Here is a 15783-nt window from a genome sequence, read left to right as displayed (position 1 = left end):
TTTTCTTAAAAAGTATTTGTCAAATTTTCCAGTAAGACAAAATTTAAATGAAATGTATTATTAATTCTATTCTTTTTTTTTTAAGCATAAAAGTATAAGCCAAAACATAATAATGAGTTTTAAAAAAAATAAATAATAAAAATTCAAGATATATTTTCTTTAAAAAAGTATTTGTTTTAAAGATCTTTAGGTATTTTTACTGGAAAATTACAAAAATACCCCCTTTTTTTTTTGCAGTGTATTGTCATGTTCAGGGCTGAAGATTGACCGAATGTTTAAACCACTTGGCCTTGAAGACAGATACAATTTTTTTAATTAACCCCCAAAATGCCACAAATACATTATCAAAGTTATTTTAAGGGATCAAAAGTTAGTAAATATATCTGGGTATTTCCTTATTTGTCATGCTAAGTACTGTAAAATGACTGCATGCAAATGATTTAGGATTGCTATACATATCTCCAAAAATAATTCTTGTGGATTTGTGAATGGATTTGTATGAGGATTGTCTCCTACTACCAAAAGGAGAGAATGTATTATTATTTTTTTTGGTTCAAAACAGGGCTCTTTCTGTGATCTTCATTTGGCCTTCACAGCCTGAAACCCTACAGCAGGCTACTGAGGTAAAAACATATCCAAATAAAACTACACTAATTGTATTAATCTCTTATAACTAAAGCTTTGTACATTCATCCATCTGATGTCAGATACATTTCTGGTTAATCTGAGAGTCTGTAAGGCAAAAGTTTTCATAAGCGTAAACGTGTAAATATAACTGCCTATCTTTATGATACTGCATGTAAAAGGTTGGTTCTACGTATAGTTATACAGTGGCACCAAAAATAATCCGAACACTTAAGTAACACTTACTGTATGAACGTCATGCATTTCATTGCATAAAATATAAAAAAGTGGCATTGATTTTAACAAAAAATAAAGCACAAAAAGTGAAGTTAATTGTGAGAAAAGCTTTAGCATCATAGTTTGATGTTATGTATTCTAATGCAATGACATTCAAACACATTTAAGTGCAACTTAAGCATGCAAATACTTTTTGGGGAGACTGTACAAAGATCTTGTATCTATGCATACGTATACATTGTAATATAGATTTTGAGCACATTCCTTTATAAATGTGGGTGTTTCATAGGGCCTTGGCGCTGGTGGTGTGTGTGGTGTGTGAGATGGGTTTCTGTGGGTAGAGGCTGTAATAGTACACTTGGAAGAGAATAGCGAAGTCCACGCACACCTGAAGGAGGCCGCAGATCCAGAACTGCATGGGAGCCTGAGTCAACAGGAAGTAGCCTGTCTTGAAAGTGTCTCCACTGGTCCACATCAACACCATCTTAATACTGGAGGGACAGGAAGTGAGAGAGAGAGAGTTAGAGTCAGAGAGTGTTATTAAAGTCTGAAGATGTGAGAAAGAGAGGCAGATCGATCAAAATCACTGAAATTGAGAGAACTGGGAAGTGCAGGATGAGTTACGCTCAAAGGTTAATGCTAATGGTTTGAGGTTTGTTAAGTATGAACAATAATGATAGTGAAGGTTGCCACATCTACTAAATACATAATCTGTCCCAATAATGAGAGAACATGAGATCAGCACTGGAGTGATATGGGTTTGGTCTTCATAACCACCTCTCTTAAAGCTTAAAGGGATAGTTCACCCAAAAATGAAAATTTGATATTTATCTGCTTACCCCCAGGGCATCCAAGATGTAGGTGACTTTGTTTCTTCAGTAGAACACAAATGATGATTTTTAACTCCAACCGCTGCCGTCTGTCAGTCAAATAATAAGAGTGAATGGTCACACAATCTATAAGTGTCAATAAACATGCACAGACGAATCTAAATTAAACTCTGCGGCTCGTGACGGCACATTGATGTCCTAAGACACGAAACGATTGGTTTGTGTGAGAAAACGAACAGTATTTATATAATTTTTTACCTCTAATACACCACTATGTCCAACTGCGTTCAGCATTCGCTTGGTGATGTCTGATCATGCTCTGACAACGGCAGTGATGTCTCGCGCATATACTTCAATGAGTGCCAGACATCACTTCCGTTATCAGAGCGCGATCAGACATCACCAAGCGAATGCTGAACGCAGTCGTTTCGTGTCTTAGGACATCAATGTGCCGTCACGAGCCGCAGGGTTTAATTTGGATTTGTCTATGCATGTTTATTGACTCTTATAAACTGTGTGACCATTCACTCGCATTGTAAGACTGACAGACATCAACGGTTGGAGTTAAAAATCATCATTTGTGTTCTACTGAAGAAACAAAGTCACCTACATCTTGGATGCCCTGGGGGTAAGCAGATAAACATCAAATTTTCATTTTTGGGTGAACTATCCCTTTAAAAAGAGAATAAAGTTTTTAATAATATGTCATTTGTTGGGAAAGGACAGCAGTAACATACAGCCTGGACAGTGTTCTCACAGACTGGCTCCATCTGCTCCACCTGTGGGTCCCATGCTTTGTTTCTCACACTTGTTTTAGAGGAAAAAAGCATAAGATCACACATTCAGATTTAAAGGACCACCTTCCTTTCATAGAGCACAAAAGGAGAAATTTTGAAGAATGTGCTGGTCACTCTTTTCCATCGAATTACCATTAATGGAGACTGACTTGTATACTATATTCATATTCTCCTGAAGGTATGCGATTGCTTTGTGTGAAGAACAGACAGAAATTTTGGTCAATGTTAATTCATAACCCTTGTGAAAAAGAAGTGCACTTAGTTGTAAAGTATATTTTAATTGTAAAAGTATACATTTAAGAAATTGTACTTGTAGATGATATTAATGAAACAGAAGGACACTTAAGTGTGCTAAAAAGTCATAAAAGTGCATCCATTTTAAATACCGTAAAAAACATTTTTAAAAAGTGCACTTTGTAAAATACTTCATTGTAATTTTAACTGCAGTGTGTTATTCAATATTACATTTAAATAAATTGCAACTACATCATTACAAATGTGTAATTGCAAATATATTTAAATACATGACTATACAAGTTTCTAAAAAAAATGGCATTAAAGTATATTTTAGTTTACCATAGATGCTAGCCAGTACATTTGGCAGTTCATGTAAACCATATTTCAATGGTTAAAAAACTTATTGCATTTAATATAAAGTTAAACTTTTATACACTTTAAATTTAATTGCAATTAATTGTCAGAAAACACTACATTCAGTTAACACTTACATATATTCTTTTAAAGTATATTATTTCCGTAATAAGATCTTTTAGTGAACTAGTGTGTTTTCGCTTTAAAACGCAAACGTTTTGCTACGGTTACGTCTATTGTTTACACTACGCTGGCGTTTTCGAACCTCGAAAACGGAGACTTTAGAAAACACTGCAGACCCCATTTTAGTTTGAAAACGCCGGGGTTGTGTTTCAGTATAAACCGACCAAAACGGAGACTTTTAAAAAATGATGGCCGTGACTACCCACGTTCGCTCTGCATATCCTTGACGACCGTGTAAACAATAACATGGAAATTGAACTGCAATCTTTGCTGGCTTTGTTGTCATTTTTAGCAGCCATTGTGCAGTTAAACTCAGCTTTTTTTTTATAATACTGCAGCTGCCCACATGCGCAAGAGGCAACTGTTTACACTTGTACGCGAATGTGTGCATGAACAGTCATGTGCCATGCGTTTTTGGCCATGTAGTGTAGACGGAGATCGTTTCTGAAACGCTGTGGAAACGCCAGTGTAGACAAAGATCGTTTTCATTTTAAAACACCGTTTTAAAACAAAAACGCACTAGTGTAAACGGGGCCTTAAACTGTACTTCTTTTTCACAAGGAATTTTTCCCTGAAATTTGATCACTGAGTTTGTGGGTTGAGATTCAGATCAGTCTGATTTGGTTTTGAGAAAAGAATCATTAAGGAGTGAATCATTGGAAAAACTCGGACATTGCTACGTCTCACATGATTGTGCCAAAGAAAAACTAAATCACTGTAAATATTGTAAATCAATGCTATCATATGGCATCAGAAGACTTGGTACTGTATATAGCAGATTAGTTATGCGGTTTACTTTTATGGTGATTTGTCATTTTGGAGCTTGACACCCCCAGTCCTCCTCACAAACTTTAATTAAAGCAAAAAGAGTGAGTAGGATATTCTTCAAAACTTCATCTTCTGCGTTTCACTGAAGAAAAAAGTCATATGGAATTCATGAGGGAGAGTAAATAATTTTCAGTGTTGGGTGAACGATTTTTAAGATGTCTCAAGTGTAGAAAGCCTTGTATTAGCACAAAAAACAGCTCACATTTTAGGCAGGAGAATAAACAAACTTCCTTTGTGCGGCCGTATTTGGTGCATTACAGAGCTGTAATTCCACCTGCATAAAGCTGTTCCACCATCGCTGTTTCATAATAAACAAATAAATTATTCAAGATGTGCATTTTTCTTTAGACTTCCCAAAATACATTACTTCCACACTACACCAATTATTTATTGTAGATTTGGCTTATTTTATGTACTAAAGAACTTTTGCTGTGAATCATCAGTTTTGGGGGTAACACAGTACAAGTAATCCAAGTTATGTAATCAGATTACTTTTTTTCAAGTAACTAGTAAAGTAACACTTTTAAATTTACAACAAAATATCTGAGTTACTTTTTCAAATAAGTAATACAAGATACTTTGTTTTCCCATGTATTGCCTGACAGCTCTTTTGTTCCCATGCTGAGAGAAATCGAGAGAAAGTGCAGAGGCACAGTGTGTAAACATGACGGTTTTTGTATATACTTTATGTATTTAATCTCACTTTATTAACCAATGTCTTTGCTGCTGACCTTCAATGATTTAATTCAACCATACTAAGGAAAAATGACTTTAGAAAAACATCACATTTGTGGAAAGCCGGAAGATTATTCATTTCACTTTTAGTGTGAAAGGGCCTTTACATTTGCCAAACATAGAACTTTTTTGCTGTTATTAAAACACAAACAAACAAGCCCAGGTGAGAAAAAGTAACGCAAAAGTAATATAACGCATTATTTTCCATAAAAAGTAATGAAGTTAGTTACTTTTTTAGGGAGTAACGCAATATTGTAATGCATTACTTTTAAAAGTAACTTTCCCCAACATTGTGAATCATAAATAGACATAAAATTATCAGGTTATGCTGCAGTAAAACAGATTTAAAGGAACATAAAGTCAACACACACTATTATACTGATGCTGTTACCACGAGTGACTGATTTGGCCAAGTTGGATGTGTTACTGAAACAATATTCCTATTAAATAATCAGATTTTTTCAGGTACAGGGTCAAAGTTTGCAGGTCAAGATTAGATGCAGGCTTAGGGATGGTGTTGAGTTTAGAGACAGAGGTTTTTTGTTCACTGGAATATTGGTCTGCTCTGTGGCTAACAACAGATGTTGATGCAGGAAGTCACCTTAATTTGCAAATTCACTTGGCAATTAACACCTTTATTCAGCAAGGACACATACTAGATCAAAAGTGACAGTAAAGACATTACAGTATCTCACAGAAGTGAGTATATCTTTTCATGTGACAACACTGAAGAACAATGCTACAATGTAAAGTAGTGAGTGTACAGCTTGTATAACAGTGCAAATTTGCTGTCCCCTCAAAATAACTCAACACACATCCATTAATGTCTAAACCGCTGGCCTCAAAAGTGAGTACACAGTAAAAATGTCCAAATTGGGCCCAATTAGCCATTTTCTCTCCCCGGTGTCATGTGACTCGTTAGTGTTACAAGGTCTCAGGTGTGAATGGGGAGCAGGTGTGTTAAATTTGGTGTTATCGCTCTCACTCTCTCATACTGGTCACTGGAAGTTCAACATGGCACCTCATGGCAAAGAACTCTCTGAGGAAAAAAAAAAAAAAAACGAATTGTTGCTCTACATAAAGATGGCGTAGACTATAAAAAGATTGCCAAGACCCTGAAACTGAGCTGCAGCACGGTGGCCAAGACCATACAGTGGTTTAACAGGACAGGTTCCACTCAGAATAGGCCTCGCCATGGTCGACCAAAGAAGTTGATTGCACGTGCTCAGCGTCATATCCAGAGGTTGCGTTTGGGAAATAGACAGGTCAGCCTGTCAGTGCTCAGATCATATGTCGCACACTGCATCAAATTGGTCTGCATGGCTGTCGTCGCAGAAGGAAGCCTCTTCTAAAGATAATGCACAAGAAACCCCGCAAACAGTTTGCTGAAGACAAGCAGACTAAGGACATGGATTACTGGAACCATGTCCTGTGGTCTGATGAGACCAAGATAAACTTATTTGGTTCAGATGGTGTCCACCAGGTGAGGAGTACAAAGACAAGTGTGTCTTGCCTACAGTCAAGCATGGTGGTGGGAGTGTCATGGTCTGGGGCTGCATAAGTGCTGCCGGCACTGGGGAGCTACAGTTCATTGAGGGAACCATGAATGCCAACATGTACTGTGACATACTGAAGCAGAGCATGATCCCCCCCCTGCGGAGAGTGGGCTGCAGGGCAGTATTCCAACATGATAACGACCCCAAACACACCTCCAAGATGACCACTGCCTTGCTAAAGAAGCTGAGGGTACCTAAACCCTATTAAGCATCTGTGGGGCATCCTCAAACGGAAGGTGGAGGAGCGCAAGGTCTCTAATATCCACCAGCATCGTGATGTCGTCATGGAGGAGTGGAAGAGGACTCCAGTGGCAACCTGTGAAGCTCTGGTGAACTCCATGCCCAAGAGGGTTAAGGCAGTGCAGGAAAATAATGGTGGCCAAACAAAATATTGACACATTGGGCCCAATTTGGACATTTTCACTTAGGGGTGTACTCACTTTTGTGGCCAGCGGTTTAGATATTAATGGATGTGTGTTGAGTTCACTTTTGAGGGGACAGAAAATTTACACTGTTATACAAGCTGTACACTCACTAATTTACATTGTAGCAAAGTGTCATTTCTTCAGTGTTGTCACATGAAAAGTTAAAATAAAATATTTACAAAAATGTGAGGGGTGTACTCAATTCTGTGAGATACTGTACATCACACTAATCAAATCAATGCTGTTCTTTTGAACATTCATCAAAGAATTCTGAAAAACAATGTATCATTGTTTCCACAAAAATATAAAATAGCACAACTGTTTTCAATAATAATTATTTCTTAAACAGTGAATCAGCATATTAGAATGATTTCTGAAGGATCATGTGACACTGAAGAATAATGAGTAAAGTCTGCTGAAAAGTCCACTTTGCCATCACAGGAATAAAAAATTACATTTTAAGATACATTCAAATAGAAAACAATTATATTAAATTGGAATTATATTTCACAATATTACTTTGTGAGGCTACTTTCAAAAACATTTTAAAATTTCCCCTTTCACCTAAACTCACTGAAACCTAGTGGAGTTTAAACACTGAAATTGAATTGAATGCAAACACTCAGTGAGGATTGATTTTGTGGAAAGTGAGTTGTAGATATTGGACATGTTGTTATGGGAACACATTGATATAGATTATTCTGGTGCATCTTTCGAGCGACCGTCTCAAAAGCATGAGTAGACTAAACAACTGGGTGTAAAGAACAAACCAAAGCTAGAGAAAAGAAAACAGAGAATACGAAGACAGACAAATCTTTTCTTGCCCAAAAGAAACTGAGTCAAGTGGGGGTGCGGGAAGAAAGCTGAGGTAAACACTGTTTTCTGTTCTTTGTTTTGCTCAGTGTTACACTGAAAGCAAAGCTGAGAGGCGGCCTGATCCATGGCATCTGATAAAAGGGCCACTCTGAAAGCTTATTAGAGCAGCACGTCCTAAAGAGATGAAAGAGCGCTCTCAGTGCCGCAGGGCCACACCGATCAGCCCCTGTGACAGAGCAATAAACCACTCCACACTCCACATAACGGCAGAGTTTAATGAGTGTGAGCTATGATGAGGACAGGGTCATGATCAGTTACATTAAAGCTGAAAGGTAAAATATAGAAGTTTCCCCACTAGCGAGAACAAACCACTGGCATAAAATAAAGATTGTTTCCCAACATGTTTCCCAAACATGCCTACTGCCTGTGAGCTGCTTGTTCAGACAGCTTTTGCTGCACCATAGATGCAGGCCTCAACAACTGTCTAGACAACTGTAAACAATCCCATAATGCACTGCAATAAGCTTGTCCACTTCCATTAACTCTTTCCTCGCAATTGACTCTTCGCAAAGACCCGCCCCTCCTTAGTTACTGTTGCTTTGTCCGACAAGCCACGGCGTTCTAACGCCGCTCTAATGCTCTAACGTTAGTCTTCAAGTCCACCGACGTTAATTTATTAACTCTCCTGTCTGGTTCATTTATCAGACAAAATGGCAGATTTAGCGCCATGATTGGTCAGATCGCCTGTCAATCAAACTCGGGGCAAAGGGTGAACTGACAGAATTTTCAGGCTTTCCATGTTTTTACCGTTATACGGTAGAGGGCGCTATTAATTTCCTTAAAAGGAGCAGAAACAAGTGATAAAAGCATTGCTTATGCACATTGTAGACTTTGGGGGAAAAAAAAAACTTTCTTTCAGCTTTTTGCTCAAAATGTTGCTTTTTTTTTTTATGAAACTTAACCACATTCGATTTTTGATTAAAAAAATTGAATGCACACAGCTAGAATAAAACAGTTTTTTATTTTGTTTGTTTGTTTAAAAGCAGAAGTTCTGTTCTTTCTTTTGATATATTGCATGGTATTCATATTTTGGGGGCCATGATATTTTTTGAGAAAATGATCAAAAACGCTGGCATGGAAAGAGTTAAAGTCTCTATCAAGATGGAAATACTAAAAGAAAAAATTGCTTTATGCAATAAAAACGTAATATTTAATTGCAATGCAATTACAAATAATAGCAATTTCATGCACTGTATATGTATTAATTAATTTAGGAAGGAAGTGTAATAAATGTACAATCAGCTGGTCATTATCATAATGAAAACAACTTAAAGGGTTAGTTCACCCATAAATGAAATTTATGTCATTAATTACTCACCCTCAAGTCGCTCCAAACCCGTAAGACCTTCGTTCATCTTTGGAACACAAATTGTTAAAATGGTCCATGTGACAACAGTTGTTAAAACTTAATGTTATGAAGGGACGAGAATAAATTTTTTGTGTAAAAAACCCAAACAAAAATAACTGTATTCAACTATTTCTCTTTCTACATGAACAGCGTAAGGAGACTGACGTGGAAGAGAAGAAATTGTTGAATAAAGTTATTTTTGTTTGTTTTTGGCACACAATAAGTATTTTCATCGCTTCATAACATTGAGGTTGAACAACTGTAGTCACATGGACTATTTTAATGATGTCTTTACTACCTTTCTGGGCCTTGAAAGTAGTATTAACATTGCAGTCTATCAGAGGTTAGAAAGCTCACAGATTTTATGAAAAATATCTTAATTTGTGTTCCGAAGATGAACGAAGGTCTTACGGGTTTGGAACGACATGAGGGTGAGCTAACCCCCATAAATGTGGTAAAATAAAAAAAAGGGACCAGTGATCAATCTTAACAGCTGCCATGGAAACCATCAGGACTCAACGAGGCTGACGGTTGCCATGGGTTCCATGATAGAGTATAAACAAATTCCTCTTTTCATCCTCACTTTGAGACACAAAGCCAGTCTCCAGCAACAGTTACCAGAGAGCAAGAACTAACACAAAATCAAAAACAAATAAGTATAGCAGCACTGCAACACTATGTTGGTTGCCACTACAAACAACGATTGGTAGCTTATTTTCACAGACCGACTCTAGAGAAACATGAGGCTGGTAATGCCACACTAACACCCACACATTAACATCCAAGAGACAGCTGAGATGAGGACATGAAAGATAAATATTAATATTCTGTAAACTGAATAGGATGGTTTTTGTTACTTATTTCTGTTAAACATTTTGAGAAACTAAGATTTTGTGGATATTAAAATATATTTAAATTGTAATTTTGATTAGATATTTTTTATTCAGTTCCTGTGTAATTATTGAGCTTAGCAATTTATGTGGATGACACTCATAGCAGAATGTGTGTGCATGTCTATATAAAGGCACTGGACTGAGGTGGATTTCTGCAGTGCTCTTTACTCATCACACACACACAAGCAAATCAAATTCTATATTTCTCAAACTGCATCAAAACTCAGAAGAAATGTAACTGAATTCTAAAATAATTCTGCGATAAAACATATATCCCCATATTTTCTGAATGTAAATCACATGTTTCTGATGTTTTGACTGCTAGCCTTCCATCTTCTGCTAATGTTTTACTCATGGGCAATATTTCAATTCATTTCAACAAAAAGTTTCAAATAAAAAAAATATAAAAACAGATGAATAAATATATAAAGTGAAGTTAAGTAAAATAAGAACGGTAAAAACAATACATTTTTAAATATACTTTGTGTTATGTGTATACACAACAGAAGGTGATCAAAAGTCCTGCCTGAGCGTCTCTAGCTGAGAGGACGACTTGGATGTCGGAATAAACACGCCACCAGCAGCCTGAAAAACAGGGTGTTCAGCATAAAGCAGTCAACACAAACACACCGCTGTGAAATACTGCTGTCCTGCACAGCTTCGCCTGACAGAAGCACAGAGGGCAACTTCCTTTTGTGGGAGCGTTCAATTCACCCAGCACCTGACTAAAGGCTCAAATCTATAGGAACGCACAAATTAACGAATGGTTTGTTTGCAGCCCGTGGATACGAACCAGCTTGCTGCTCAGTAAACACATTTATAAAATAAGAGTTGGGTACGACTGCAGGGCAGCCGCGAGATAGTTCAGATGACTAAATAAGGCACTGAGGGTTCTCAAACTCCAACTAACAGGACTCTGGCAATGAACTTGGCTGTGGGGGTCACCAATTTCCCTCCCATTGCGATTCATTAACATTCGACTGATGGACAGCAAAACAGAGTCACATGAGGCCAGAGGTTCATTCACAGCAACAGTTACCAGTCAAACAACTCACTATGAAGCGAGTAAAAGTGGCCGAACAGCTAAACAGAAACAAAAACTAACAATGGCAGATAAACAAAACAAAAAACAAAACAAAAAACACCAAACAAAAACAAAAAACACAAAACCAAAACACAAAACAAAAACAAAAAACAAATAACAATGGTGGAATAGCTAAAAACAAACAAATAAATAAAACTTTTTAAATTCCTAAAACAGTTGTTTTCTTCCACAGTCTTTCAACAAAACAATACAAAACTGAACAAAAGCAAAAGCAAAACAAAACCAAAATAAATAAATAAATAAATGAATAAATGGCTGAACAATTAGTGAATAGCAAAAAAGGAAAAAAACAAGACTGGGAATAAGATGGAAAGTTCTACCATTTGTTTTGTTCAGTGCAGCAAAAAAAAAAAAATAAATAAATAAAATAAAATAAAACAAAAAAAACCTAATTCAATTTTTAGTCTTGTAATACAGGGCTGTCTCCAGGAGATGAATCATCTGTGATTGTGGTGGGCCTGCACAGAACACTGCACAGATCTGAATCTGATATGACCGTTTCCCATACAGTGCAAGTAACATAAATTACTCTAGGTACAATCAATGTGACATTCAGGGAACGTAAACAAGATAAAGCAGCACAAGAGTGCAATAAAAGTTGTCCTTAAGTCAGATGGAAGTTTCTGAAGGTCTCAACGATGCAAAGGCAAATCTGTAAAACTGTTCATTGCAGTAGCTCATTACCACTTACATATTACTGTGCATACATGCTTCATTCTAAAATTTACTGCCATATCTATACATCTCTCAATATATGTTTTTACTTTTTAGATAAATCTAATATGTATATTAAAATATAATTTTCAGACTAATCCTTACACAAAGTGGATAGGATTTGAGTTTTCTTTCTGTATCCTAACCAGCCGCAGTGTTGATATGTGACGAGCGACAGTGGATTCTATTTTTGCAATGGTTTCTGGGATGTTGTGGCTGACAGCTCAATGATTATCTCAGGTACTACTTATTTTTATACAATATTAAAATTGTTTCATTTGAGTTTAAATCTCATTTTTCTGAGACTAATATAATGACAGCGACAATGGATATCTTGAAAATAACTTGAAGGTAAACATGAACGTTCAAACTGTACTATATGCACAGCTCTATATGAACAAATAGTTCACTATTCAAACTATTCCATGACATCAGTCGCTGAGTATGCGTTTTGAATAATATTAAAATTGCTTCATTTTTATTCATTTGATTGTGCACATTTTGTTGCGTCTGTGAGACATTTATTTGGTTAGTAGTCCCATAATAAGCAAAAAAAAAAAAACACTGACAAGACAATACAACAAGTAGATCCCAGTAAATCCAAACAGGATTTAAAAAAGTGACAGTAAGTGTCAAAACAGTGTCAAAAGTGACATTAAAGACATTTATAAATGTCATAAAGATTTTTATTTTTAAAAATGCTGTTCTTTTGAACTTTCTATTTATCAAAGAATCCTGGAAAAAAATTTATCACGTTTCCATTAATTTTTTGTGTAACATTTTCGACTTTTATAATAATAAAAAATGTTTCTTGAGCAGGAAATCAGCAGATTAGAATGATTTCTAAAGGATCATGTGACACTAAAGACTGGAGTAATGACTGATAATTCAGCTTTGCCATCAAAGAAATAAATTGCATTTTAAATATATATTCAAACAGAAAACTTATTTTAAATTGGAATAATATTTCACAATATTACTGTATTTTTGATAATAAATGGTGAACAGAAAAAGACTTCTTTCAAAGACTTTTCCAAACTTTTGAACAATTGTGTATATATTTATATACAGTTTTCTTTTCCTTTCTCTGTTTTTATCCCTCTTTCTAAAACACAGCCACACTCACGCACAAAGCAGCAAACTTCAAATTTAAAAATACATAAACATAAGCATATACAAATAACTGTTTGCATACACACAGATACATACATAGACAGCAATACAGGCTCTATCGGCAGGTTTGCAGATGTTTAAATAGACACACACACACACACACACACACACACACACACACACACACATATATACAGCAACACAGAAGGCAGCAACCCTTATCTTGTCAGGCTGGCATGATGCCAGCGGCAGCTCCCCGCCTGTGCCATCAAATCAGTGCGGGTGAATGGACACACACACACACACACACACAGTGAAAAACAGAGCACAGGATGGCATCTCACAGTGTGAGACGCTACCAAACACACTAAGTCACACTGACAGGACGTGTCTTTACAGCACACACACTGAATCTCTCAAAAGGTTATGCAAGATAATACGCCTCTCAAACACATACAATGCATCTTATACAATCTAACAGTCACAATGAAAAATTACCTGATTACTATTTTTGTCTGATTCATTTATTTTGAGTACACTTTCTGCCACTGTGACTTGTTTTATTACTTAATTTGCTTTGTTTAATTTGTGGTCATACAATTTATACAGCAAAATAAAACATAAAAAATAAAATAAAAAATCCACTAATCCAGTTAATGTATAAGGTATCTACTGTATATCGGATTCCTGTAGCTTAGCAACAGTGTTTCATAAACCAGTTGAGCAGGAAGTCTGACTAGCAGACATCAAGGAGTGACTGTGCGCCACATATCACTTCCCATGTTCCTCTGTTCAAGCACTAGAGCAGTGGAGGCTTTTGTACTCACTCACTGGAGCGAGATGGAGTGAAAGTTAAAATGTTAAAGTGGTCATATCATAATTTTTTAACTGACTTATCTCTTTCCTTCTGAGGTCCACTAATAGTGTTAGTCAAGGTTGTTACTATTTTTTTTAATTATTTGTTTCATTTCCACCCTCTTTGAGCCTTAGATTTAAAACCACAATAAAATGGAAGTAGCGACAGATATTTTATTTTGTATTGTGACATACATCTAAGTGTGAAGTATTATCCAAAAAAAAAAAAAAAAAATGTGGGGTGGGATTTGGCTTTATGCATCAGTTGTTGATTGGATGGAGGCAGATCACCAGAAGATCCAGTTATGACATTTTGACTTAAAATTGATTAAAAAAAATTTTTTTTTGAGCATGTAAAAATTAGATTTGTATATGAAACGAGTAACAATGCTTTGCTGTATATACACTGGTTTGTACCAATAGCCACTATAAGTAAGTCATTACAGGGTTAGTTCACCCAAAAAGGAAAATTCTGTCAATTTACTCACCCACATGTCATTCCAAACCCATAAAACATTCGTTCATCTTCGGAAAACAAATGAAGGTCTTTTTAATGAAATCTGAGAGATTTCTGTCCCTCTATTGAGAGCCTACGCAACTACCACGTTCAAGCCCCAGAAAGGTAGTAAAGGCATCATTAAAAGTAAACCATGTGACTCCACTGGTTTAACCCCCAGGGATCTGAGGATTTTTGGGACCCTGGAGAAGTTTTGACATGCCCTGACATTTGTGCTTTTTTCAGTTGTTCATAAACATATTAATGGAAAAAGTGTCATTACACTGTATTCAGCACAAACTAGGCTACCATAATATGTGAGGAACATGTATGTACATGTTTGTGTTTTTGAAGGAATAACGTTTATGCGTGGTTATTGAAAAAACAAAAAAACTTAAGTCACTGAAATAAAGCCAAAAAATATATATTAAATCTTTGTTCACAAGACTTCTGGGTATTTGAGCTTGTAGACTAGAGTTTTTGCTTCAAAATGAGGTAAAAATTATGCTGCCTGCTTGTTCATATAAAACAATAGAGAGATTTAAATTTTCTGTGTTTCTTTGGTCGAGAAACACAGTATGCGTGGAGCCGTGATTAATCATGAATAATGGGTGATTCTCACCTGAGAAGACAAAAGAATCGCATAAAGAGCTCTAATGACCTGCATAAATAATGAGCTCTTTCAGTCAGATAGGCTGTGAAAAAACCCTCATGTCTCAAATCTCATCATGGTGTAAATCAAACATACAGAAAAAACAGCAATACTGTGAAATATTATTACAATTTAAAATAATGGTATTCTATTATATTCTTTAAAATATAATGTATTTCTGTGATGCAAAGTGTCTGAACAGTTATGTTACCTCTATGGCATTTCATATAGGCTTTTAGCTTAAAAGCATGCACATTTGGAGAAATATTGATGGATTCTCATATGTTTGTCAATTTTCTATACAGAGGAGTAACATTCAATATTTATTGTCATTACTATGAGCGCTGGATACTGTGTTTTCAATTCATACTTGCAGCCAGAGGGCGCTCTGCCCCTTTTGTCCACAAATGCCTGCTAGAGAAGAATAGGCAATCCAGGAACTAACCGAACTAACAGAGGCCATAGATCGCTAACTATGGCTATTCAAAACACTTTTCAAGACAATAAATACACGATTGAGACGATGTATGCATGTATTGACTGAATTTGCGTCTGAATAGCGCTCCCTCCGTGGGTGTGGCCGCATTAGCGGATAATGAGCTGAATCATGGACTTCTGACATGGCTCTCTTTTCATACAGATGACATAAACACAGAATATTTGTTTTCAATTTGACTTACACGATTTAAAACCTGATATTTCAATGTTTTTTTAGACACAAGTCTAATTTTTTTGTGATTAGTATTCACTAAGTTACAGTTCATTTTCTGAGAACTATCAGATTGGAGTTCGTTCAGAGGGAGTGTACACAAATAAAAGAAGATATTCCACAGATTAAAATGGTGTATAGCTCTTAATTGTATGTGCAACATTGACAGAGTATTTTGAGTCTCTTTCACACTGGTTAGAAAAAAGGCGGTGATCA

General features: G+C 36.0%; 1 protein-coding gene across 3 annotated transcripts in view; it reads right to left on the bottom strand.

The window, feature by feature from the left end:
* The window catches only part of LOC125275172 (solute carrier family 66 member 2), a 53084-nt gene continuing 37301 nt past the window's right edge, over positions 1-15783 (bottom strand). For all 3 annotated transcript variants that reach the window (XM_048201884.1, XM_048201886.1, XM_048201887.1), the window contains one exon: positions 1-1352. In XM_048201884.1, coding sequence (XP_048057841.1) covers positions 1145-1352 — 208 coding nt within the window. In that variant the 3' untranslated portion in view covers positions 1-1144. The remainder of the gene's footprint in view (positions 1353-15783) is intronic.

This window comes from Megalobrama amblycephala, linkage group LG9 (assembly GCF_018812025.1).
Source record: "Megalobrama amblycephala isolate DHTTF-2021 linkage group LG9, ASM1881202v1, whole genome shotgun sequence".
Lineage (NCBI taxonomy): Eukaryota > Metazoa > Chordata > Actinopteri > Cypriniformes > Xenocyprididae > Megalobrama > Megalobrama amblycephala.
The sequence above is the reverse complement of the archived record's forward strand: the minus strand, read 5'-3'. Positions and strand labels throughout refer to the sequence as shown.